Source organism: Podarcis liolepis, assembly GCF_965112155.1.
Source record: "Podarcis liolepis genome assembly, chromosome: 1".
Taxonomy (NCBI): Eukaryota; Metazoa; Chordata; class Lepidosauria; order Squamata; family Lacertidae; genus Podarcis; species Podarcis liolepis.
Window position 1 is genome coordinate 6,540,998 of NC_139554.1, and position 27,203 is coordinate 6,568,200.

Here is a 27,203-nt window from a genome sequence, read left to right on the forward strand (position 1 = left end):
CAGGACATTATCTGCTGCTGCAAACATGGCGAGTCCTGCTAGCAGGGCACTCACTCGAATTGATAAAGAGATAAGGCCTGATTCAGATTGGGGGGCCACGGTGGAGGGAGAGGTGAGCCACACAAATTGTGTCCAGAGAGAAGTGCCAGTTTTAAATTAAAATCCTTTATTTTTCCCAAATACAATTCACAACTTATACATAGTGGGGAAGATGCTCAGTCTGTGCAAATTAGGGATGGCCTTCCTTTAAACTTACTAAGCTGTCCAGAATGGGTTGTCCTTCTCCAAAGGGTGACTGGAAATCAGGTACTCTCAAATGTACAGTTAACTCAAACCATTGCTGTTGTTGTTGTTTAAGACAGGTTGAATCCTTAACAAACAACATAGTAAGGCAAAGTTGAATTCTGAAGATTTTCCTTCCGATATAAGGAAACGATTTATTTTTCCACGAGTCATCTAGGGTCATTTTAATGTTTTGCTTATATATATATATATTGTATATAATATATATACCAACGCTGTCATTGCCGAACTGCCAAAAAGAAATGATTTGCTTTACATATTGCACTGACAGACAGAAGTACACACTGTGCCGCTGCTGAAAAAGGATACTGGTTTTAACAAGCCGATGTAGCCCATTCTGAAAAGGGGTTTGGGGTTTGTATCAAACCTTTGAACACCTCTCTGCCAAATTAATCCGAAGAAAATTAAAACTGCAAGAGTTTTGGCTTTCGTTAAAAGAAAAAAAAAAGGAGAGAAAGCGAATGCAGCTTAAAGATGGGTACGGTGCAACTTGAAATTTATTTCCAAGACCAAGAACTGAGAACTGAAACATTTTTAAGAACATGGAAGCAAAGCAATGTGAACCCAAATCAAAATTACGTTCTTCCAACTGCTTTAAAATAATGCCTCTTTCGCTATTCTAGTGACAATTTTGATTAAACAAAAATTGATCCAATCTACATTAATTTACTACTTTGTGGTTTTGTTTTTTTATATATAAAAAAAGATCCCTCACTCTCTTTAAAGGAAAAAGTGCATCAGACTCCCTTTTAGCAGCCACTCAAAAAAAAAAATAGCTTACACTTCTTGCTGTAAGAGACGGGCTTTTTAAGCCCTCACCTGGGAGAAGTTTCCAAATCATAAATGAAATAATTTATTATCAAATCCAGAGTTTAAATAAAATCTGTTCTTGCAAAGACCAAAAAAAAAAAAAAAGGGGGTGGGAGGGAATCAAGAAAAGAAAAGCATGCACTCAAAAGTCAGCGGTGGAGACAAATATACTATCTATACAGGCACTGGCAGACGCAATTTTATTGTCACCGTTACTCGATGTAACACACACCCCACCCTACAATACATTTTTTCATCCACTAATCACTGAGGTACCAATATTTAAGAATGAAAAGTTCAATATTGAAAAATAAAACCTAAAGTTGAAGCAGTTTTTATTTTCCCCAGAGAAAAAAAAACCTATGGTGAGTTTTGTATGAAATGTTAGTATACTTATAGTATTTTTTTTTATTTTCTTTTTACAATCTACATTGGCTTATCTTTTTCTCTCTCTCTGGAACCGGGGGAAAAAAAAAAGTTGTGTTCCACATTACACAGGTTCTTGGATAAAATGTTCACCATCTTATATATCAGGAGTCAGTAGACTTGCAAATGAACAGGGATCTTGGTTACCTACTGGCACATCTTCCTGGTTACCAAGAGGATCTGAAGTCTGAAACAACCTGTTGCAAATTCAGAACAAGACGTGCCATGCCACACAGTGCAACGATTTAGGTGCGACGTTCGATGAGACACTCACAGAGAAGAGCTGCATGGAAGTTATTATGTCCACCTGCAAAGCAATTTCACACAAATTGCATTGCATGCAAAGGACGCCGCTGCCCGGCTGGTTGGGGAGAGGAGTCCTGGGCGCAAGGATGGCCTCCTATCAACGCAGCCACAGTTTAAGACGCAGTGCATCAACTCCATTTAAATAGTATCTGAACAGCCTCTTGTCTCGAACAAAGCCAAGGTTTTCATAAAGTTTCAACGCGGACTTGTTTGTGATCTCGGTCTCCAAGACAACCTGCAAAAGAAGATGACAAAATTTTCAAGCGATACTGCATTTTTCTGAAACTCTGAGGTTCATCAGATTGATATATATTTAAGCAGCAGTCAGATTCTTGTATTTCAGCTTCAAATTATCTGTAGCCCCGTAGAATATCACTATAGAAACCCCCAGAACTGGCCAAGGAATCAATTTGCTGATTCAAATGTGCATGTTTAAATCACCTGTCCAGCATGTGGGTGGTTTTTTTTGTTGTTTTTTTTTTTTTTGAAAAAACAACTAATGCATTTACAAAGGAGGACCAAGGTTTGCAACTACAACAATTCAGAGTATTGACTGACTAGAAAGATGTGGGTTCATATCTCCACTCAGTCATGAAGCACTTCAGGGGATCTTGGCTGAGTCATATCCTCAGCCTAACAATTCCCTCACAGTTTTGCAAGAAGACGGAAAAAGGGGGGGCACATTTCATCTCTTGAGCTCCTGTGGCATAAGGATGGACAACGATGTTATTTTAAAACAAACCAAAAACAAACCAACAACCACAATTTCAAATGGTGATACATTCTCACTGATAACCTGTTCTTCCATTGACAGGATGTGAACATAGCAAGCTAAATCTGGGACTGTTGATCTGAGAAAAGGCGTTTCATAGAGCCAAGATATGCAACAAATGACTTATGTGTGTACGTGAATCCATACAACCGGTTCTCTAAAATGCCGAAGGACATATTCTATGTTCTCCTAATGGCAGCCTGGTGCCAGAACAATCTAACCATCTCTCAGATGGACATTATATAGTTAAGCTGGCGTTGCCTAGATGAGGGCTGCCCAAGACCATGGAGGGTTATGGAAAACGATGATTGAATATGCCTCTGAAAGACCCTCTCAAGAAGGGAAATTGGCTGTAGCCCTCACAGTGAAAGTACATAAGGCAGCAACACGCTTTATCTTTCTGAGCACACACTGTGTATGTAAGTAGGTAAGTCTCTCTCTGTGTAATACAAACATTTGTTTTATGTATGACATTTGTCATATCATTACTTTAAAACGTACAATACACTTGAGACATGTTTTTTCTTATAAGAGGAACAGAAAGCTAAAGTTACACCACATCTTGATTGAAGTTTCTTAAGAGACACTAGAGCCCTGATTTAGCCTGCCAAAGTCAACTGGCCATCCCAGTTCTATTCTACTGTTCACCTTTACCAGATCTTAGAGGCAGCTGTAATAATAATGATAATGATAATGATAATAAGAATAATAATAATTTATTATTTGTACCCCGCTCATCTGGCTGGGTTTCCCCAGTCACTCTGGGCGGCTTCCAACAAAGACACATCAAAATGTCAAACATTAAAAACTTCCCTGAACAGGGCTGCCTTCAGATGTTTTCTAAATATCAGGTAGTTGTTTATCTCTTTGACATCTGATGGGAGGGCATTCCACAGGGCGGGCGCCACCACCGAGAAGGCCCTCTGCCTTGTTCCCTGTAGCTTTGCTTCTCGCAGTGAGGGAACTGCCAGAAGGCCCTCGGCACTGGACCTCAGCGTCCGGGCAGAACGATGGGGGTGGAGACACTGTTATTCCCAATTACCTCCTGTCCCTCTCCGAAACCCTTCAGCATCCTGAGAGGCTCCGAAGTGGAGACTGAGCTTCAGAGGCAGTCTGAAGCTGGGAGTCGTTTTACTCTTTTCTGGAGACTCTGAAGCCTAGTGCAATTCAGAGACGGTCCTCTAGACCATTTTGTACAGGGGCAGGTGGCTTGGCTGATTAAAGTTTTATAGTTTCCTCTGACAGCTGCATTTGCAGACTCTTGCCTTTGAAGCATGCACATAATGATGATAATGAGCATCAACGAGAGCATAATGCTTCTTGTATGCACCTCTGCCCCTTCTTGCTATCCGCTGCCACGTGGGTAGTTCACAGCCCTACCACTTCACTGCCCCACCTAGGAAGTTTCCTATTTCCCCAATACCCTAATTCAATGCCTCCTCTTCCTCCAAATGTATGCAGCCATCACTACCTATTGCAATTACAGATAGGTAGCTGTGTTGGTCTGCCATAGTCAAAATAAAAAAATTCCTTCCAGTAGCACCTTAAAGACCAACTAAGTTAGTTCTTGGTATGAGCTTTCATGTGCATGCACACTTCTTCAGATACACTTCTTCTGTGTATCTGAAGAAGTGTGCATGCACACGAAAGCTCATACCAAGAACTAACTTAGTTGGTCTTTAAGGTGCTACTGGAAGGAATTTTTTTATTTTACCTATTGCAAGTTAAGCATATCCACAAATGAAGCTGCTTCACGTCCATCAGCACCGTCACGAGTGGAAAACCACAGATCACAGCTGCCTCCCAAAATATCCATAAAGCCAATTTATATACCTTGAGTTGGGGTGGCCAGGAATGAGGGAGCTGAGGTTTCAAGTTGCAACAGATTTTGTGATTAACAACACTATGTCCACCCTGAACTCTAAGGATGGGATGAGCCATAAATCAAACAAACTCCACTAACATTCTCTCTAGAAGTATTTGCTTTTCTAACTACACAGGCAGCATTCACTTCCACCAGTGCTATTTTAAGACACTGGCTGTGCTCAGACATTCAAAAGGCCACAGAAGCCTGGGCTCTGCCACACCACTGTGATAGTCCAACACTGCATTGCCCACAAGTATTAATTACTCTGTAACTGCATTACAGAGGACGCGGGTGGCGCTGTGGGTAAAACCTCAGTGCCTAGGACTTGCTGATCGTATGGTCAGCGGTTTCGAATCCCCATAGCGGGGTGAGCTCCCGTCTTTCGGTGCCAGCTCCTGGCCACCTAGCAGTTCGAAAGCACCCCTAAGTGCAAGTACAGTGGTGCCCCGCAAGACGAATGCCTCGCAAGACGAAAAACTCGCTAGACGAAAGGGTTTTTCGGTTTTGCGTTGCTTCGCTAGACGAATTTCCCTATGGGCTTGCTTCGCAAGACGAAAACGTCTTGCGCTTTTTTCTTAAAGCCACTTGAAGAGGCGCAGTTGCGACGGACCGTGCTTCGCAAGACGAAAAACATAATAAGACGAAAAGACTCGCGGAACGAATTATTTTCGTCTTGCGAGCCACCACTGTAGATAAATATGTACCGATTTATAGCGGGAAGGTAAATGGCATTTCCGTGTGCTGTGCTGGTGCTGGCTCGCCAGAGCAGCTTCGTCACGCTGGCCACGTGACCCGGAAGTGTCTCCGGACAGCGCTGGCCCCCGGCCTCTTAAGTGAGATGGGCGCACAACCCTAGAGTCGGACACGACTCGCCCGTACGGGCAGGGGTACCTTTACCTTTTTAACTGCATTAGATTATAATATTATGGTTATGATTTGATAGTGAGAAGATAGGGTGCAGAAGGGGAGAACAACTCCTCCGTGGAAAAAGGAGTGGCAAGCCAACCAAAATGAGAAAAGACGAAATTATGTTTTGAATGTATGTTAAATGCTGAAACTGTCTCTCTCTCTTTTGGGTGTGTGTGTGTGTGTGAATTATTCAGTAACTGCTACGTAAAGTGACCATACGCATGCATGAAATAGTAATACAGTGGTACCTCGGGTTAAGTACTTAATTCATTCCGAAGGTCCGTTCTTAACCTGAAACTGTTCTTAACCTGAAGCACCACTTTTGCTAATGGGGCCTCCTGCTGCCGCCGCGCTGCTGGAGCACGATTTCTGTTCTCACCCTGAAGCAAAGTTCTTAACCTGAAGCACTATCTCTCGGTTAGCGTAGTGTGTAACCTGAAGCGTCTGTAACCTGAAGCATGTGTAACCTAAGGTACCACTGTAGATCCATCACCGCAGTGAGAACTTTTATTACTTGCGACATCAAAATACAATACTTTTCAGCACACATTGTTTATTTCAGACTAAAGCTGCTGAGTAGTGAGAAATGTACACACATGAATGGCTCAGGCCCAAGTGCATCAGAATTAAATATAGGGCAAGGTAAGAGGACGCATCGTCATAATCAGTTTATTACGGTCAATAGACCTGAAACAAAGGGGATTCACACTGAATGCTCCTGTTTCAGCCTTCTAACTTACTGCATCAGGAGAGAGAAAATCTACCATAAATGCAAACTGGAATTTATAAATCCGAATAATCCAATTGTTCGGGAACTTCAAGCTCTTCAAGGAATAGTTCAATTCAAAACAGCACCAGAGAAATTCAGCTCAAAATATATCTAGGGCTCCAGGTTCGGGAAAGGATGCTGGAGACTAATTAAAAAGGATGTCGCCAAGCTGGAATGTGTGCAGAAGACAGCCACTACGATGATCAAGGGTCTGGAAACCAAGCCTTATGAGGAACGGCGGAGGGAGTTGGGTATGTTTAGCCTGGGTAATAGGAGGCTGGGAGGAGATAGGATAGCTATTTTCAAATATGGAAGATGGCACAAGCTGGTTTTCTCTTGTTCCAGATGGCAGGACCTGAACCCATGGATTCAAGTTACAAGGAGTTTCCGACTAAACATCAGGAAGAACTTTCTGGCAGTAAGGGCTGTTCAATAGTGGAACAGATTTCCAGAAGATGTGGTGGACTCTTCTTCCTTGGGAGATTTTTAAGCAGAGGTTGGATGGCCATATATAATATATGATTTAGTTGAGATTTCTGCATTGCAGGGGGTTTGGCTAGATGGCCATCGGGATCCCTCCCAACTCTACAATTCTATGAGAAAAGCAATGGTGGTTCAGAGAAGAAAAGAGAAATGGGGCAACAACTAGGACAACTAGGACAACATTGACCCCCTCAGTAATACGTAGCAAGGCTATCATTTTAAAGCTGAAGATCATGGGTAGGCAAACTAAGGCCTGGGGGCCGAATCCAGCCCAATCGCCTCCTAAATCCAGCTCGCGGACGGTCCAGGAATCAGCATGGTTTTACATGAGTAGAATGTGTCCTTTTATTTAAAATGTATCTCTGGGTTATTTGTGGGGCGTAGGAATTTGTTCACCCCCCCAAAAAAATATAGTCTAGCCCCCCACATGGTCTGAGGGACAGTGGACCAGCCCCCTGCTGAAAAAGCTTGCTGACTCCTGCTGAAGATGTATCTCATTGGTTTTCACTTTAATTAGAATTGTCTCTGTATTTCTTCTTTCTTTTCCTTTTTTGGCTCAAGCAATGGTCATTTCCACAATGAAATATTGCTATTTTCCTGCCTGAGTGGGCTTATTTGTACTGTTATGTTAAAATGAAATAAACACCTCAGTCTTTGATAGCTATCATTATTTTCCTGGCCTTTTACAGGTAAGGGGAGATATTTATTAACTTCCACGGTGTTTTTTCCCAAAAATGAATTTTGTGCATTTATGAAGCAAATGAATCTTTAGCTGTCATATGCAACACCTTTGTTTTCAAGGCAGGGCAATAAATTATCATTGCAAGTAGTCAGCACAACCAGCAGCATTCATTCCATTGTTTACTCTGTTGGTTCAGCAGGTGTGAGTTCATGCTGAAATTCCTGTTTATTGGTATTCTAAGTACTTCAAGGTTCTCTTTTGTGGTTGTTCATGAAAGCCTTTCTACCAGTTTGCCCTTTCAAAAACAAGCTGCTTCCAAGTCAAGATTTCAACATTACAATGGTGCCTCGCAAGACGGAAAACCCGCTAGACGAAAGGGTTTTCCGTTTTTGAGCTGCTTCGCAAGACGATTTTCCCTATGGGCTTGCTTTGCAAGACGAAAACGTCTTGCGAGTGTTCCGATTTTTCCCGCTCCCCCCCCCTTTTCTAAGCCGCTAAACCGCTAATAGCCTTTTAGCCGCTAATCCGCTAAGCCTTTAATAGCCGCTAAACCGCTAATAGCGCTAATCCGCTAATAGGGGTGCTTCGCAAGACGAAAAAACCGCTAGACGAAGAGACTCGCGGAACGGATTAATTTCGTCTTGCGAGGCACCACTGTAGTTCTGATCGGCTGATTTATTAGGTTCCTATTCAGAGCTCCTAAAAAGCAGTAACTGTTTTAAGACGATTGAGGATGTTTGGCTCAATGTCCCATTTGATAAGCCACAGTTTGCAATTTGGCAGCGAGTTGGAATTAGAAACCGTGGCCTGTGATGCGATGTGAGTTTGCAAACTATAGTTTGTATTGGTTATGGTTTGGTGCGATGCCAAAGCTGAATAAGTTACAGCTGCTGCTGTATGCCTGGAAGGCACTAAATCTTGAGACAGGAGTGCTGAGCAAAGAGGGAGGAAATGGGAAAGAAACTCTAAACCATAGGTGGGACATTTGAATGCTCTGAGCAGTGGTTAGCATAAACCATAGATTTGGTACGGTGTCTGAACCAAGCCATAATTTCAGATTTTTCGCCCATCGACCTGGTTTGGTCCTAGTTCAGTGGACTAAATTTGGGCAGTAAAAGACAAATCAGTTTTAAGGGAGTTCAAGCAGATCAAGGGGAGGAGGCAGGGAAGGCTGCAGGGCAGAGCACCAAACCAGGAAGATTAGCAAAACAGGTCAGCAAAAGGATAGCCCACTGATCAACAAAAGGAATGGTATCCTGTATTGCGCTTTTAAGGGTGGGTGTCTCCCTCTGGGTCACATGTAGTTCCTCCAGCAAAGGCCCAACATTACTGTAATCAAAGTGTGCCACAAAAAATTCCCAAAGCTTTGCTCATAAACAAAAGGATGGGGGAAAATTGCTTTCAGATGATGTGTGCGAGAGAGATTTCATGCGTTTACATGGTAAATTTCACTGCCAGGTTTTTAAATGCAACACATCAGCTATGCGCAAGCGATGCGCTTCTTCGGTTCTTCTTGCTAGATAGCACCAACTTTATAATAAAGTCTGGTGGCTGCTAAGGGGGATGTTTGGGTGGAAAACCACTTCTGGGCCCAGACTATTGTGAAGAGAACGCATTAGCCCCAGAGAATACTGAAGCTGCTGATACCCAAGATGTGTTTTCATGTAATAAAGCCTTATTAGTCATGTGGTGGTTTTTTAAAGAGTAAAAACTGTCACAGTTTTGCATAGTCTACAACACCTTAAACTTTTAGTACACAAGCCAGAAATTACCACTTTAAGGTGCCCTTACTCCAGACAACTGTTAATTTTTCCAACTGTTATTTGATGTTTGTAAAAACAGTCTTTATAGACATCACTGCCCTGTCTAAAACAGTCAAACAGATGCTAACTCACTTCCTGGAGTCACAGAAAGATCTCAGAATAATGTATCTTTCTGAATGTGTTCTATATTCTGCTCTAACAGAACAGTTGCTTACATAGCAAATGGCATTTGAAATGATGGCCTTCTAGCGAAGCGAGGAATGAAAACATACTTCCTTCAAATGAAGAAAAGACTCACCTCATCGCAATCTCCTTCTACCATGGCATAAATAGCTTTCTTAACCAAGTTTGTACCTGGAATAGAGATTAAAAGCAACAAATTTAAACCACTGGCACAAATTATTTCAGCACCAATTAGCTCCTAGAGTTCAGGCTATGGCATAAAAGCAAATGTACATAATTAATGATTACTATGACTATTCTGTACAACCAAGATAAAATACCTTCTCTAATTCAAAATAAAAAGGCCTCTTAGCCCTCTGCATCAAATTGGGCTGGGCATTTCCTGTCTCCTAATTCAAACTGAAGCACTGGCCTTATTGAAGTCTTTTTTATTTTGTTTTTACTGAAGAAGAAGGACAAAGCAGCTTCCAGGAAAACAACCACAGAACAATAAATCAGATTTAAAATAATGAAGGTGTTACAACAGCCAGGGCCACCTAGCCTGCAATACTATAATGAACTGTATGGCCAGGGAAGATTCTGGGGTACAGGATAAGGGGCTAAAAGTGTGAGGCATCATGGGTTGTGCAACTAAGGCCTTGGCATTAAAAAACAACAACCTTCAATTGCCTGCATTGTCAGAGTTTTGCTTCTCACAAAATGTCATGCTTTGGACCCTCCCCTCTCCCAAGTTTTGTATTTGTTCCCTTAGTGTAGTTCAGATTTCCGTTTAGACGTGTTTTAACCGAGGAAGTCTACCATCTGAAGATGTCTTACAAGGCAAGGCAACCACCTCAGAGAGCATGCACTGCACATAAAAGAGGCATGCCAATCTTCAATAGGATGCAACTAGAATGAACACTGGGGGAAAGATAATAAATGAATAAGCTATGTCAGTGAATAAGCAGGGAACCAAGCTGTGTCCAATAAGTTGCTGCTGTGGACAGAGAAAACCAAAGCACCCTGGTGTGTCTGCACAAGGGACTCTTTAGATCCCTGCCAGTCAACAGTGTGCCGTACCAGCGATCTGAAGCAACGGCCTGTGAATTCACTTACTCCCAACTGCCATGGCAAGCTTTCTTCTCCCAGTTCCCCGCAAAGCAAGCCTTCAGAGCTCAGAGGGCCAAGGCAGAGCACAAGTGTGGGAGCTAGTCCCATCTCCTTGTGGAATCCTGGTCTGAACAAGGTGGCTGGGATTAAATTGGAAACCGCCAATTTCTGTAACCAAGCCTAAAGCTGAAGTGTATTTGGGGAGGAACGCCTAACAAATTCCTTCTAAAATGGGAGTGGGAGAGTAGTTTCTGCTTCATATCCAATTTACCATTCATTCATGGCGCCTACATTTGCATTAAGGGGGGGGGAAAGGGGTTCTTCCCTCGCTTTTGGTTCATTTAAGGCATACATAAAACGGCTGGCAACTGGTAGTTGTCAGGCTACATCTGGCCACCTGAGGGATGCCATCTGTTCACAGCAAATGTAGGTAGATAGATTAGGGGTTTTATCGTGTAGCAGCCACGAGGCCCCGTAGTGCCCAACACTGGCAATTTCCTTCAAAATGCAGCCATGACACACTTCAATGAATTCATGATGGCTCAATTTAACAAACACAGGAAACTTGCTGAGAAGGTGAAGTTATCACCTGGTGGTGGGCAAGCTGGTGAACTCACAGAGGCCCGGTTTCAGCTTTTTATTTAATTTTTGTTTGCTGTTCCCTCAACACAGACACACATATATTGGAGGGCTTTTGGTGATTTGCATGATTAAGTGTATGTCCTTAAGACATGATTTTCATAACATGGATTGCATATTATTTTTATGAACATGGGATGCACCACACAGCTGTAAGTATTCCACAACACAATGGTGCAGCTACTCTAAATAAAAAAAGATCAACTCTCTTTTCTCCCCATGATGGAACTCTAAACTGGGTATCTGAGAACTGAGACTGAGACCCAGACTGGTGCATGTCTGGTGCATCTTATGTTTTCTGGTCATGACCAGTTTCTCCATCTTTTGTGTACGTTATGATTATTTAAAAACAAACTACAGTCATGTGGAGTTGTTAATGAACAAGAAAAACAGATTATTATCAGGAGTCTATTATGGACTTCAAAGACTGTAGAGATGGGCTGGAGAACTGCAAGTTTTCTCACCTAAAAACAATAACGTTCAAAAATAACTTGTAACACAAGAAGGGTGTAATCAAGATTTCATCCCAAAGCAGCAACTTATCAGCAACTTTTAGATATATTTTTATTTATTTAAAAAAGGACACAAATGCTATTCTTACCTATGCCTTTTCTTCTGTATTTGGAATCCACTGCTAACATGGCTATATAACCTCTGCGAAACATCTTTTTGTGCATATCCAACTTGCAGACGATGGCACCTACACACTCGTCTCCTACCATTGCCTTGAAAAAAACAACAACCCAAGAACATTTTTTGTAGATTAAGAGGGCAATATGCAGTGCCAGAAAACTCACCATTCTATAGGTACATTTGCAGCAAGATTGCTTTCTGGAAGTTATTTGCTTTACAAATGAAGGCAGATGCATCTCCCAGTAACTAAAGCGTACACTACACATTTTGTAGTATGGCAAATTTCGAGGATGATTTCTCAAATTGTTACGTTGACTGGCTTGGATTCTAAGTAGCACAAATTTAAGAAAGCTCACTTTCCTGTTCCCTCAAAGCCCCACCATCCTGAGAAGTCTCTCTCTGTCTCTGAGGGGTGGAGGACCTTCTCCACTGTGGAAGACAGGGCAAGGAGAGCTGCTGGGGGAGTTGCCCCCAACTGGGCAGAGGGACTGTCTGCGAGCTTCATCTGCAGAAGGCATCTCTGCTCAAAAGCATGTCCCCCCCCCATGCCTTTTAGGAACACCCTCCTGCCTGGCCTCTCCTCAGGGGCTTTTGGGTGGATGCAGAAGAGACAGGAAAGTCCCCTTGTGCAAGCTTGTTTCTGCTTGTCATTTAGGACACACACTACTGATTTCAGCCTTGTTCCTATTCTACACAGAACTCCTAAAAGATTATGTAAAGGAAGGCCTCATGCAATTCAAAGAATGCATCGATACCAGTACAGTGGTACCTCTAGTTGCAAACACCTCTGGATACGTATCCTTCGGGTTATGCACGTGGCAAACCCATAAGTAATGGAAAGGTTTCCACTGCATGAGCATGCGCAGAAGCAGGCTTTCGCCCCACGAGCATGCGCAGAAACAGCGCCTCTGGATGCGAATGTTTCGGGGTAAGAATGGACCCCCTATTACTCGCCTGAGGAAAATAATTTTGAAATCCTGAGAAGGGAATACACAATCTAAGCATTATTTAAGTTAGCAAGCTGTTCTAATGATATACAGCCACTGTTCTCTAACCATGAACTAAACTGGAAGTCACAAACAAAGCTGCAGTCAGAGAACTCCAGAAGCTATTCTGGAATAACTGGTTTGAGGACTGCAAAGAAGGACTGTGAAGAAGGGAAAGAAAAATCTACACTCCCCAAACCACCTCTTCCACACCAATATACACAAAGGTTTCCGATATATACGTAGATCACTTGCCATAACTAAATTTGTTTCAGAATTCTTATCCTTTCAACAAAATACTAATTACTGATAGCTTAAGCACTCATGGAAGTTAATTGTACATTTCCTAATCCACTTATGACACACCTGCACACATAAAATATTGAGTGAGGAAAAGAAGCTGCAAAATCAATTCATTTGAAAAGATTAATAAACCTATGCGATAAAATATACTGAATGTGTAAAATTTACCAAGGAATACCTTAAGGGGAGATTCCTTGCTAAATCTGCACCTCTCTCCTCTCAGATCCAAGTCTCTACCCACAAAACCTGTGCAGCAGGACAATGCAGAGACCAACCCAAGCACTCTGACTCAGAAGGAAAAGTTACTGGATTTAAAATTCAATCCATCACATCAAAATGTTTTCTTCATAAAATCTGGCATAGAGGGGCCCCATAAGTTTTTAAGATATAAAAAATTAAGCAACAACAGTGAGTTGCAGAGGAGTTCAACTACCTTCTCAAGTTCTCAAACACAGGGGAGGGGGAAATCCCCAACCTATGCTAAATTCTTGCCTTAGGCTGAAACCTTGCACAGTATACAATAGGCTTACTCGCCTCTTGCCAGATCCTGAGAAGTGTCACTGAATATGCTAAGAGAACACCAATTTTTGCGCAAAGAAGCTCGAATGTATTACGTGACTGTTCATGCTATATCTTCTTTTGCTAAAGAGACACCAAGGGTAATAATGCATTACAGGCCAAACCACTTGGATTCAGGCAGCATTATAGGCTAGCAGCAGCACAAACCAATTACAGTTAAGCACCCTGAATTCTGATCAAGTTCAACAGGAGGGATTTAAGCAGGTACTTAACTCTCCCATTGTGATCAATGGGGGCACGGTTTTTCTTCCTAACAAACCTCTTGGAACAAGTGTGCATTCATGTAGTGAGTTCAAGGGCACACACACACACAGTATACAATAGGCTTACTCGCCTCTTGCCAGGGAACAGCGTTTGCATAGCAGGATGAACAGAGCCAGCTGCTTGAACTTAGAAATGCTTACGCTGGCATACAACATAAGCATTTTGTGCCCTCATGCTGGCACAGCTGTTCTCTTACATTCTGTCCTTAGAGGTTACATGGAGTCTTAGATTTGGTAGGTAGGCAGGCAAGAGTAGATTTCATTGTGCAGCAGCAGCAGAAGCACCCAGGCTATGTTATGACATACAGAAGATGACATTTCAAGCAGCTTTCTCTTAAGATTTCACTCAAGTCATGAATAAAAGCAGGTCTCACTAATGTCTTAAAAGGGCACCCAGCCAATTATTGTTAGAAGCATGAAGAAAGTATGCAAGTTAGAATCCACTTCGAAGTGAAGCTAGGGTCACAGACATGAAGATAACAAGACCTGCAGAAAACTTTGGTAGTATTTTAAGAAGTGGGCACAAAGAGCCCTGCCTTAAACTTCAGCCGCAAATCACTTCTCACTGACATACTGATGGCCTTGCAATAGTGAAGACAAAAAATTCTAGAGATAAGCAGCTGTAAGCTAACGTCTTTCATCTTTGAAGCCAATGAGCAATACCTGAATTCCTGTTGTCACTTTATTATCCGGAAACAATAACTTTCTGTCTCTAGTTCCAGCAACACAGCTAAATGAACAGCGTTTCACTTGGAGCTCAGAATTTAACCAAAGCTGCTTAGAATTTACTTCTCCAGCTTTTATTCACGGGCCTCATTCAGTCACCACACTAGTTCAATCTACAAACCATATTTTAGAGATCAGGAACATGTGACAGGTTTCCATTCTCTTTCTGCCTTTCCTACTCTCAAATGTGTGCATATACTTCCTTTCTTCCATGGTTGGTTTTGAGGTAGCGCTAGTTAGCATTTATCATTGCTTGCATCTGAATCAAGCAAATCATGGCAAGAAGAGAGAATCTTTGAGAGGACAGGGCTGCAGCTCAGTGACAGAGGATCTAGAAAGTCACAGCTTCAATTCATGACATCTCCAGGTTGGGTGGGAGAAACCTCAGTCTGAAACCCTAGAGCCACTACTGGTCAGTATAGACAATACTGAATTAGACGGACCAACAGCCTGATTCAGTATGCAGCAGTTTCCTATGTATGTTTCTATGACAGATAGAAGGGAGCAAGCATTACTGAATGCTAGGTTTAGACTAGGCCACTGGAAATAATCTATAAAACACAAACTGCAACCAAACCAGAAGTTTACCATCAAGTAGCACCATTTAGAAACTCGGCCTAGTAAAAATTTGGCCCTTATGAGGTCACCTTTAAATTTCTCGTTTTATGTTCTGTTACCATTCATGTTCAACATTCACAAGGGTCCAAGCTCACCAGACTTCTAAACACACAAGCAGGGAGAGACTATGGCATATCACCAGCATTACAACTTTAAGCAAGGAAAGTCCCATTACTAGAGGAAGCTTAGTGCTTCACTCCAACACTACCGCTTAAAAAAATAATAAAAATCACTTCAGGGATGTTGAAAGTATCAAGCACAGACTACAGACAGATTAATTTTGTTAGAGGCTAATCAATCTGGGAGGACTAAGCATCTTGCAGCATTATTAGTTTTAATATGTTCAGAGAAGAGAAGCCATAAAGCTTCAGGAAGAACATTTCGTATTTGATAATTAGAACATCCACAGATCTATTAGCACCGATAAACCGCTGAAACCCATAAATGCAATGCTTTGCTTGCTAGAAGGCCTTCCAAAATTCAGTTTTGTTGGGTGCTCTTGTTCAGCTTTCTGGAACATCAACCCTGCAAATGAGTGTTTAGAAACCAGCCTCACAAGTGCCAGAAGCTGTGTAGAACAAAGGTATTGGCTGACTGAAGTTGAAATGCTTAATCACTTTTCTTAAAAGCAGGTGCTTGCAAACACCCTCAGTCCCTTTACCAAATGCAGCATGTAGGCAGCATTATACACATGGTGTTCAGTTTTGTTACTGGCCCAGCCAGTGGCTTCTGAGGTCACATAACCAATCTGCTGCAGTGATACACAATGCCTGTGTGATTCACAGACCTAACAAGAAGTGTGATGAGCATTTGGACTGATGCTGCCAGTATGGAGAACCACCCCTTAAGATTTTTCCCGCAAACCAATTTTGTTCTCTACCTAGCCAATTGGTGCTTGCCCATGAGTGTTCTCTTCTCCACATCACAAGCCCTTAAAAAGCTGTCTAACTAGCAGTTCATAAACGTTTTAAAATCAACTGATATAAAATTCCATAGGTGGCATTTCCTTGTAAAAAATAAGGAGATATCTTATTACACTCCTCATGAAATAAATTCCAAGGATTATATTAAAAGGCTCAACAAAATATCTGTACAAACAATATCTAAAAACCAGAAACAGTTCACAAAGTCTATTTTATGTCCACTTATAATTGTCTTTAGAGACATAATATTTGCCTTTCCCTTGGATGTAGTTTACCTCTACTCTCATCATCCGGTAACAGCACAGCTTTGACCCTGAAATTATTTACTACTTCTGCATGTGCATCCATAAAAATAAACATAAGAGGGGCTGACAAGTCTGAGCTCTGACCATATAAGTCTGCAGTCCAGTCTGATTGTTATTTCGCTATATGGTGGGACACTAATATTTCCCTTTAGCATTGACAAGTTCTTTAACATATATAATGCAGTAGGAGCACTTGATTAGGTGCTCTCTAACATATAACAAGCAACAGTTACCCTTCAATAGAAAATTCCCCAAAGCTTCCACACACAGTCCCTAATCTATATGGGTGGACCAGCTGCTGTTTCAGTAACTAAAATGTATACTTCAGACATGCATTTTTATGAGACTTTTGATGATACGAAAAAGTAAACTTTCTATTTAAAATTGGCACACCACAGAAAAAAGGAGAAACCATCAAGTTTCTAGCTCTGTGATCACTTCTTTCAGCATTCTGAAATCTCTACAGGCCTCAGTACTCTACCATCACAGAATAATATCTAAAAGAAGGTGAGGCAGCCAAATGAATAATAAAAATAGCATCATTTGGTAGAGACTAAGGAGAAACACAATTTTCAATGTATGACAGATGACAGCTGTGTTCCAATTTCATTAGGGAGAATAAGAACTGAATACAATGCAAAAGAGATTTTCAGCACAGCACAGTTCCAAGTGGAAATGTATTACTATGTAATGACACAGAATATCCATTTTAGAGGCTTTTAAAAGGTGTTGAATTGCTTTTCAGAAGTAATGTGGGCTTAAATCAATGCTAGTCTGAAGGAAGATGGGACTAGACAATATCCAGGCTAAAATGTTTCTAAAAACTTCTCTACAGATATGAAAGCTGCCAGCTGTCAATTGATACCATTAATATGGCTATTTCTCATTTTTACTGGGCTGAAGTTGAGAGAGGGAATGCTAAAAAGAAATCAAATGGGAAAGTAATGTCAATGACAACTAATGCACACAGACGGTTGAGGGTCTTACTTGTACACTCACACCCCAAATTTGAAGTTACACAGAAATCTCCATAAACCGAAGACTTACACATTCCTATGCCAAATCAGCTGAGCCACAGAGGTCACCAAGCCGGTTCTGCGTATCATTTATTTCAACCACAAAGTGACCAAATGTGGACTTGCTTCCCCTGCGACCACCGCCACACCACCCGCCGCTCCCCAACCCTGCACCAGCCACCCTTCCTCTACACCCCTCAACGCCAACTTCCTTCACCATGCCTCCTTCCTCGCCCCCTCCCCCAACTTACCAAAAAGCAAAGCTGAGGCCAGTTGTGGATAAAATACCTATATGTGTAAATGGAGTAGGGTTCAGACAGATCTTTGGTGATCAGTCTCATGATATCGGGCATCTGCAGCTCGGACTCATAGCGGACGTATCGTATCGTCAGGTCCCCTTCCTCCTCCTCCACCTGCTGGGGGCCCCAGGAAGAGTCCGTGGTGGGGGGCCCCGGGGAGCATTTCTGCAAGCTGCAGTTGGAGGCCAAGGACCTGGACAGGAGCAGCAGGGACTCCTCCTCCTCCTGGTGGCCTCCTCCTCCTTCCTCTTCCTCCTCCTCCTCCACCCCTCCCGCTCCAGCCAGCCCATTCCTGTCCCCTTCCGAGGGGGCAGAAGCAGCGTCGTGGGGGCGCTTCTGCTGCTCCGGGGGCTGCGCAGTCCTTGCTTGGGAGCGGGGGACCCGGTGGGGGTGGTGGTGGTGGTTGCTGAGCGAGGAGGGAGGCTGCTGCTGGGGGGGCAGCTCCGGACCCTCTTCCTGCTGCTGCTGCTGCCCGTGTCCCATTGTCTTGCCAGCGGAGCCGGGGCTGGGGCTGCTCCTGCCGCCGCCTCTCTTGCTGCCCGGCGGGCGCTGCTTCTCTCCGCCGCCGCCGCCGCTCAGGACCTTGCCCTTGAGGGGGCCGCGCAAGTGCCGCAGGTCCGGCCCGGAGATGAGCCCGTTGAGCTGGTGGTTGCGCCGGTGCGGCGGGCAAGGCCGGCGGCGGTCCCGGGCGCCTTCATCCCCGGCCTCCTCCTCCTCCTCTTCTTCCTCGCGAGGCCTTCTTCCTCCGCCTTCTTCTTCTTCTTCCTCCTCCTCCTCTTCCTCGGCGGCTCCCGGAAAGGGCAGGAGGAGCGAGGCGGCGTCTCCCGGCGGCGAAGCGAGGAGGCTGCTAGGCCCGGGCGGAACCTCGGCCATGTCCTGAGGCGGGAAGAGACCGGCAAGGGGAAGGGGGAGAAGCGTGAGAAAGAGAGGCGACCCCCGCCCGAGACGCTCCCCTCGCCCACACGCGCTCACCCCCCCCCCAGGCCGCTCCTTCCCCGCCGCCCCGTCTCCGCCTCACCCCAAAATCCCCTCAGCAGCAGCAGCAGCAGCCGCGGCGCCTCCCGCTCCCCTCCTCCGCTCCTCCTCATCCAGCGGCCGTAAAGCGAGGGCAGGTTTCCCGTCAGGCCAGGCCGCCGCCGCGCCGCCGCCGCTCTCGCGCGGACGAAGGAATAGCGCGACACTTCGCGCCGGCGCCTCGCTTTACGGCCGGGCCCCCTCAGGAAAGGGCTGCGAGGGAAAAGGGAAGGAGAAACGGCGTAAGGAGGGGCGGGGCCTCGCCGAGAGGGCGGGGCGCGGCTTCTGCGCGCGCCGTCGCGGCCCCTCCCACCCTGCGGGGCGACGCTTCCGCTCGCGCGCTCGCTTTGTGCTAACGGTCCCCCGTCCTCCTTTTCTTATCTCTATGGTCCTAAGAAGTCGCGGAGACTCTATGGTCAGCGAGAGAAAGAGAGGCCGATATATATCTATTTCTCTTTTAAAAAGCTGTCCCTTCACGGATAGGCCCTCGCGACGGTGGGAGAGCTGCGCAAGCGCAGATCGTGCTTTGGCTGAGGGCTAGGCGGGAACGAGCTTGAGGGCTGGGGGCGGGGCTAGCGGTAGGCAGACAAGGGAAAAGCGACCCAGTACACGTTTCTCACGGCAAGGGGGGGGAGACGCGTGTACATATGCATGTGAGTATGGGAGTACACGTGTGCGGTTTTCGTGAACTATATTTCTCGGGTGACTACTTTGACTAAAGCTCTTCATTACATCCCCCTCAAATTAAGATGATGGATCGTCACCATCTGTTAATTAAATCACCCTTTATCTCCATGGAAGCCAAGGTGGCATATAGTAAGAACAATTATAATTATTAGCTACATTTGTATACAGTGGTACCTCGGGTTACATACGCTTCAGGTTACAGACTCCGCTAACCCAGAAATAGTGCTTCAGGTTAAGAACTTTGCTTCAGGATGAGAACAGAAATCGTGCTCCGGCGGCGTGGCGACAGTAGGTGTTATGTAGTGTAGTTTCCCCCTGGGCCAACAGGGGGATACTGTATATAGTTTTCACTCAGGTCTGTAGATAGTTTTCACTCAGGTCCGCGGCAGTTATTTTAGGCGGGAACTCTGGGCTGTGGTGGTTACAATGTTGACAGCCGGCTGCCTATAAATACAGGCCGGCTGAGCTGTTCTCAGCCAGTTCTATTTCAGCTTACCACAATAAAGAGCTACTTGGAGAAATCGCTGTGCCGGCTGCTATGTCAACCCACGACTTAACACTGGCGACGAGGATGGGATGGATGGACATCAGAGCACAGCCAGATGCGGCCAGCCTCTGAACTGAGCTGAATCACTGAGCTGAATCACAGAGCGAAATCACTGAGCGAAATCACTGGGCAGCAGAACCCTTTCAGAGCTGACTGTTCTGGCTAGAGCACTGTGTTCCATCCATCGCCCTTCACGCCGGCATCGGAATCATGGCTTCACTTGTGCCTCTACCGCCGTTTGCGCCAGCCTCTGAATCATGGGACTCCTACCTCGCTCGGTTCGACTGCTATCTCCAAGCCAACGAGCTGACAGCAGTATCAAAGGATCGGAAGCGGGGCCTATTCCTCAGCCTCTGTGGGCCTGAAGTGTTTGAGACGGCCCGAGCATTGGTTGCGCCTGAAGCAGTCCAGGCAACACCATGGGACACGATCCAAGAGAAGCTCCGCAACCACTACGCACCAAAGCCGTCCAAGATTGCTGCCCGCCATGCGTTCTACCACCGGAACCAGGCAGAGGGGGAGTCAATCAACAACTACACCACCGCCCTGCGACAGGCTGCAATGCACTGTGAGTTCCGAGACTTAGACGATGCCCTGATGGATCGAATCGTCTGCGGGGTCCGGGACATCCATCTGCAACGGCGCCTCCTAGCCAAGCCAGACCTCACGCTACAGAAAGCCATTGAGGAGGCTGTGGCCTCAGAAGCTGCTGAACGCTCCGCCCAGGAGATCCGCAAGTCCAGCAGCCCGCGTCTTGCTAGGGAGCCAGTTCCGGTGCATCATGAAGAGGCCAGCAGTGAGGAGGCATCCTCCAGTGAAGACGATGACGTGCACCAGACAAAGCGGGAGCGCAGGAAGTTCCAACAGAAGTCCAAGGGCCAACCGGAATGTGCTGGCTGCGGAGGCAACCATTCCCGTGCCAAGTGTCGATTCAGAGACGCCATCTGTAGGAAGTGTTCCAGAAGGGGCCACATCGCTAAGGTCTGCCGATCGGCTCCGTCTGACACCCCCCCTTCATCGACTCGCAAGTCCAAGTCTTCACTCCAGTCTGCCAAGGAAAGTTGTTTCGCTCTCACCAACTGCCGCTGCCCGTCTGGAACCACGATTGGCCAAACCGACTCGACTACGCGACGCAAGCTGAACGTCACGGTGCTCATTGAAGGAGCTCCATGTGACATGGAGATCGACACCGGGTCTGCCCTGTCCATCGTGTCATGGAGCACCATCAAAAGACTGGTACCCAGAGTGTCCAAAAGGCAACTCGACTCTCACCGCGTACACCTGAGAGACTACCAGGGAAACGACATTCCCGTGGTAGGCGTTGGCCGGTTCCGGATCGCCTTCAAGGATTTTTCGGGCCTGCTCCGGTTGGTGGTGGTCGAAGGTCAGCGGCCAAGCCTTCTAGGGCTAGACTGGTTTGATGCCCTCGGCCTGGAAGTCACCGGCATCAACTGCATCTCTAACGCAGAGACTGAGGGTCTGGTCAAAGACTTTGCCGAGGTTTTTGACGGCACCTTGGGCCAATATACAGGTACGCCCATCTCCTTTAGCCTTGATCCACAAGTCGCCCCCATCAAGCTAAAGCCACGCCGGGTTCCCTTTGCTCTCAAGGCTAAGGTGGACGAACAACTGGACAAACTGATCGCCCAAGGAGTTTTGGAGCCGGTGGACCACGCAAAGTGGGAAACCCCCATCGTCACGCCTGTCAAGCCAGATGGGTCGGTGAGAATCTGCGCTGACTACAAGTGCACGATCAACAAGGCACTTCAGCAGCATGCTTATCCGGTTCCTGTTGTCCAACACCTGCTGCATTCCCTGGGTGAGGGTAAGGTCTTCGCTAAGCTGGACCTTGCCCAAGCCTATCAACAACTGCCAGTCGATGATGCCACTGCTGAAGCCCAGACGATCGTCACCCACCGGGGGGCATTCCGTTGCCGCCGGTTGCAGTTCGGGGTGAGTGTGGCTCCTGGCATCTTCCAAAGCCTTATGGAGCGTCTCCTGCAAGGGCTTCCGGGCGTGGTACCATATTTTGATGACGTCTTGGTGTCTGCAGACTCACACCAGCAGCTGTTCGAGCGCCTCCGTGCCGTGCTGACCAGGTTCCAGGAGGCCGGGCTCAAGGTAAAGAGGGAGAAGTGCCAGATCGCCGTTCCACAGGTAGAGTTCCTGGGCTATCTTATCGATGCCTCCGGTCTTCATCCAACCACATCCAAGATCCGCGCTATCCAGCAGGCCCCCACCCCAAAGAACAAAACGGAGTTGCAGGCATTCCTGGGGCTGCTGAACTTTTATAACATGTTCCTGCCCCACAAAGCCACAGTGGCTGAGCCTCTTCACCGACTCCTTAGCACTAAGACGCCTTGGGCCTGGGGTCATCGGGAGACGGCGGCCTTCAACGCGGTCAAGGCTCTCCTTTCTTCAGACAGTGTGCTGGTACAGTACAGTGAATCCAGGCCGCTGGTCCTTGCCTGCGACGCCTCACCTTTTGGCATCGGTGCTGTCCTTAGTCACCGTTTTCCAGATGGAAGAGAAGCACCGCTCGCCTACTTTTCCAGGACACTATCTCCGACGGAACGGAATTACAGCCAGCTCGACAAGGAGGCATTGGCACTTGTGGCTGGAGTGAAGAGGTTCCATGAATACCTCTATGGCAGGACTTTTGACCTCATCACTGACCACAAGCCACTCCTGGGCCTCCTCGCCGGTGATCGTCCAACTCCACCGGTCCTCTCACCACGCATGCTGCGATGGACTGTTTTCCTGGCTGCCTACCACTACCGGCTCATCCATCGCCCGGGAAAATCGATGGGCCATGCCGACGCCCTCAGCCGTTGCCCTCTTCCAGCATTTGTGGAAGACCCGGCTCCAGCTTCATCGCTCCTTCTGATTGAGGATCTTCCGGCAGCGCCTGTATCGGCTGCCACTGTGGCCTCCGCATCTGCCCAGGATCGCACCATCAGCCGGGTGCTCAACTGGGTGTGGAGGGGGTGGCCACAAGGGCCTTTTGCATCGGAGTTCCAGCCCTTCGCAACCAGACAACATGAACTCTCAGCTCATCGCGGCTGCCTGCTGTGGGGAGACCGCGTCGTGATTCCCCAGGGACTCCGTCAGCGCGTCCTGGAGGCTCTGCACGTTGGCCACCCGGGAATTGTCAAAATGAAGGCGTTGGCTCGGTGTTACGTCTGGTGGCCTAATATGGACGATGCCATCACTGCCTGGGTGTCCGCCTGTCAAGCGTGCCAGGAGTCGAGGCCTGCACCACCGGCAGCTAAGGGACACACCTGGGAGACGCCAAAGACACCCTGGTCGAGGGTGCACATCGATCTGGCTGGTTCCTTTCACGGCCGGACCTTTATGGTAGTGGTGGACGCCTATTCCAAATGGCTGGAGGTCGCCCTGATGCCCTCCACCACTACCGAAGCTGTCATCCGGGTGCTGCGAGGCCTGTTTGCAACGCATGGGTGTCCTGATGTCCTTGTCTCTGACAACGGACCGCAGTTCACGTCAGGCACGTTTGAGCGGTATCTTTTGGGACTGGGCATCCGCCATGCCCTAACGGCACCCTTTCATCCATCCAGCAACGGGCAAGCGGAAAGAATGGTGCGCTCGACAAAAGAGGCACTGGCGCGCCTGGACCGGGGAGACTGGCATGAGCGGGTCGCCGAATACTTGTTCGTGCAACACATCACCCCTCATGCGGCCACAGGGAGGAGTCCTGCTGAACTGCTTATGGGCCGCCGCCTCAGGTCACCGCTCGACCGGCTACACCCAGACTTTGCCGTGGCTGAACCCCCAGGCTGTGCCAATGCACCACGGTCATTTGTCCCAGGAAACCAGGTCTTTGCCCGGAACTATGTGGGGGACATCCCTTGGGTGCCAGCCACAGTAGTGGGAGTCACTGGACCTCGCTCGTACCAGGTGGCACTCGAAGACGGACGCTTGTGGCGACGGCACATAGACCAGCTTAGGCGCAGGGTTGGGGACTTGGACACTACCGAGGTGCCCCCAACTGCGCTTGCGGCTCCAGAAGAGACACGTACAGATGGCGAGGCCCCACCTACACCTTCCTCGCAAACTGCCAGCGTGGAGCCGAACCAAGCCGTTTCAGAACAGACTCAGACCACTCCACTTGCGGAGGCTCCACCCACAGCAGCGGATCCAGGGGAGTTGGTTCCAACGCCACCTAGGGTCGCACCACAGCCTCAGCGAGAACTGTGTGGCCCTCCGGACTTGGCTACCAGTCCCCGGCGGTCTGGCAGAGTTTCCAAGCGCCCAACGTATTTAAAGGACTATGTTGTTGGACAGGTATCACTGTTGGTCTAAGTATGGGAAATGTAACCGATATGCTTTTGTGCCTAATTGAACCATTACGCGTAGTGCTGTATATAAGGAAACCATTACGATTGTAACTAACGCCTTATCTCGGTGGGGAGGGGTGTTATGTAGTGTAGTTTCCCCCTGGGCCAACAGGGGGATACTGTATATAGTTTTCACTCAGGTCTGTAGATAGTTTTCACTCAGGTCCGCGGCAGTTATTTTAGGCGGGAACTCTGGGCTGTGGTGGTTACAATGTTGACAGCCGGCTGCCTATAAATACAGGCCGGCTGAGCTGTTCTCAGCCAGTTCTATTTCAGCTTACCACAATAAAGAGCTACTTGGAGAAATCGCTGTGCCGGCTGCTATGTCAACCCACGACTTAACAGTAGGAGGCCCCATTGGCTAAAGTGGTGCTTCAGGTTAAGAACAGTTTCAGGTTAAGAACGGATCTCTGGAACGGATTAAGTACTTAACCCGAGGTACCACTGTACTGTCCTCCATCACAACGTAAAAATGCAAAATGAAAACACAAAATACATAATCAAAATAAAAAAATTCCTTACAGTATTATGTATTATGTATCCTTATCTGTAACAAAATACATAATTATGTATTATTGTGTATTATTATGTATCCTTATCTGTAACAAAATACATAAGACAGAATCAAACCTACGGTATAAACCCCCCCCAACACAGGCCATAGAATGTTAGTCAGCCCATAGCCTGGTTATAGAGATTGTTGTTGCTGTTGTTTTATTCATACCCTGCCCACCTGCTCCCCCCCCCGAGTGGTTTCCGCAGCCACTCTGAGCAGCTTACAGTGTACATATGAAAACATGTTTTTTCCCTGGTCCGTAAACATATAAAGGGGGTGTGGGTGGTGCTGTGGGTTAAACCACTGAGCCTAGGACTTGCTGATCAGAAGGTTGGCAGTTTGAATCCCCGTGACGGGGTGAGCTCCCGTTGCTTGTTCCCAGCTCCTGCCAACCTAGCAGTTCGAAAGCACGTCAAAGTGCAAGTAGATAAATAGGTACCACTCCGGCGGGAAGGTAAACAGTGTTTCCGTGCGCTGCTCTGGTTCGCCAGAAGCGGCTTAGTCATGCTGGCCACATGACCCGGAAAAACTGTCTGTGGACAAACGTCGGCTCCCTTGGCCAGTAAAGCGAGATGAGTTCTGCAACCCCAGAGTCAGCCACGACTGGACCTAATGGTCAGGGGTCCAGGGGTCCTAATGGTCAGATGGTGGCCCACCTCTGGCAACTCCCCTCAGCCCCTGGTAGGGGCTGGTGGGAGTTGTAGTGCAGGACATCTGGGCAGCACCAGATTGCAGAAGCCTTTCCTCTCCATCCCCTTGGATCCCCAGACCCTCCCATTCTTTGAGGCCACCTGTTCGCTACTCAATGGACAGTTGCCTCCATGAATCCCGCCGTCTCTCCTGCCATGTGCAAAGTGGCCGGTGTGCCATGGAGATCAAGCAGGACCACTTGTCCAGGTTTCACGAGAAAATGTCCCCTGAAAGGAACTTGGGTCATTTGCTTCAGGCCTCAGAAGCTGTGTTCTCTTGGCCTGAAGTCACAAAGCTTGCAGTGATGTCAGAACTGGCTTCAGGGTGGATGTCTGTGATCGATACTTCAGCATCAACTTCGTTGGACTGGTCATGTTGTGTGGATGCCTGATGATCGTCTTCCAAAGCAACTACTCTATCACGGGACAGAGCAATGGAGAACTTCTGAAACAACAATGGGATATTAGCTCCGCCCAAGGCATGATGGAGAACAAGGCATGATGGAGAACAGCAACAACCAGGAAAAGATAGATGTAATATTTTACAAGGACAGGAAGAAACATTACGGACAGAATAACTGCCACTCACAGGAAGAACAAGGATGTAGTTTGAATGCTTCACCTGTAGCTTTATAAATCATTCAGTGTCTCAATACAAATGGAAGTTGTTAAAATTGCAGTTGCTGTATAAGGGATTTAATGTTATTTTGACTTGAGTGTAAATGTAATTTAGAAGATTTTGGAACACAGAAATAAAGTAAAGCATCAATTCTAGCACGTGGGAGGCTACCTAAATTGTATAATTTGGCGTCTGAATTATTGGTATTACTAATTGTGTTATAATGAGGCTATTATTGGATTATTGTAATTGAAAACTAATAATAATAATAATGATGATGATGATAAAGGCTGAGGGAGAAGCTGTTAAGCACCTTTTCTGTCCAAGAGACAACTCTGAGTTAGGGCCAATAGCCTAACCTGGTATAACACTGTTTCCTTTTACACATCACTTGGGGAGACAGGCGAACTAATACCAGGATACTGGAAGAAGCAAAGATCACCCGTGTCGAAGCAATGATTCTTCAACATCAACTTCGTTGGACTGGTCATGTTGTGCGGATGCCTGATTATTGTCTTCCAAAGCAACTACTCTATTCGAAACTTAAAAATGGAAAGCGTAATGCTGGCGGTCAACAAAAGAGGTTTAAAGACTCTCCCAAGGCAAATCTTTAAAAATGTAGTATATAAAGAGAAATTTCTTGGAAGTAAAAATTAGGGGTAAAATAAGATTAAAAGGTAAAGGGACCCGTGACCATTAGGTCCAGTCATGGCTGACTCTGGGGTTGCGGCGCTCATCTCGCTTTATTGGCCGAGGGAGCCGGTGTACAAGTCCTAGGCTCTGTGGTTTAACCCACAGCGCCACCTGCGTCCCAAAATAAGAGTATGTTGTCAATAAATATTAAGGATTGGAGTATTAATAAAGGAGAAGTTAGTAAATGAAAGAAGTTAATATTATTAGAATATGAATTTGGAGAACTGCTAAACAGGTGTTATAATGAAATTCAGTTAGAGGGGATTCGAGGAAGTCAGTTATCAATATAATGAAATTAGGACTGGGAAGTTAAAATCTTTTTTTATTTTTTAATGTGTTTTTCTTTATTTTTATGTATTGTAATGTTTTTCTTTTTTCTTTTTTCCTT

General features: G+C 46.3%; 1 protein-coding gene and 1 long non-coding RNA gene across 3 annotated transcripts in view; one reads left to right on the plus strand and one right to left on the minus strand.

Moving 5' to 3' along the window:
- Nucleotides 1–146: 146 nt before the first annotated feature.
- On the minus strand, nt 147–25,852 carry NAA30 (N-alpha-acetyltransferase 30, NatC catalytic subunit). Of its 2 annotated transcripts, none has more exons than XM_083515691.1 (5): nt 25,606–25,852; nt 17,605–18,528; nt 11,603–11,726; nt 9,389–9,444; nt 147–2,080 (listed from the first exon to the last, which is right to left on the minus strand). In XM_083515691.1, the coding sequence occupies exons 2-5, from the start codon at nt 18,523–18,525 to the stop codon at nt 1,943–1,945; spliced, it is 1,239 nt and encodes a 412-aa protein (XP_083371817.1). In that variant the 5' UTR covers nt 18,526–18,528; nt 25,606–25,852; the 3' UTR covers nt 147–1,942. The 2 variants fall into 2 exon arrangements, with proteins under 2 accessions (XP_083371817.1, XP_083371816.1); XM_083515690.1 differs by lacking the exon at nt 25,606–25,852 and adding an exon at nt 18,671–18,890.
- Nucleotides 6,783–27,203, plus strand: part of LOC310712983 — a 342,189-nt gene continuing 321,768 nt past the window's right edge. The window contains exons 1-2 of the long non-coding RNA XR_014529061.1: nt 6,783–7,669; nt 7,988–14,717. This is a non-coding gene — a long non-coding RNA (uncharacterized lncRNA). The remainder of the gene's footprint in view (nt 7,670–7,987; nt 14,718–27,203) is intronic.

Excerpts from the sequence above, each read along its gene's own strand:
- NAA30 (XM_083515691.1), bottom strand. The coding sequence starts at position 18,525 with ATGGCCGAGGTTCCGCCCGGGCCTAGCAGCCTCCTCGCTTCGCCGCCG. Across the intron at positions 9,445-11,602 it reads ATACAGAAGAAAAGGCATAG|GTACAAACTTGGTTAAGAAA; the intron begins GTAAGAATAGCA and ends TCTCTATTCCAG. Across the intron at positions 2,081-9,388 it reads TAGAAGGAGATTGCGATGAG|GTTGTCTTGGAGACCGAGAT; the intron begins GTGAGTCTTTTC and ends CTTCTTTTGCAG.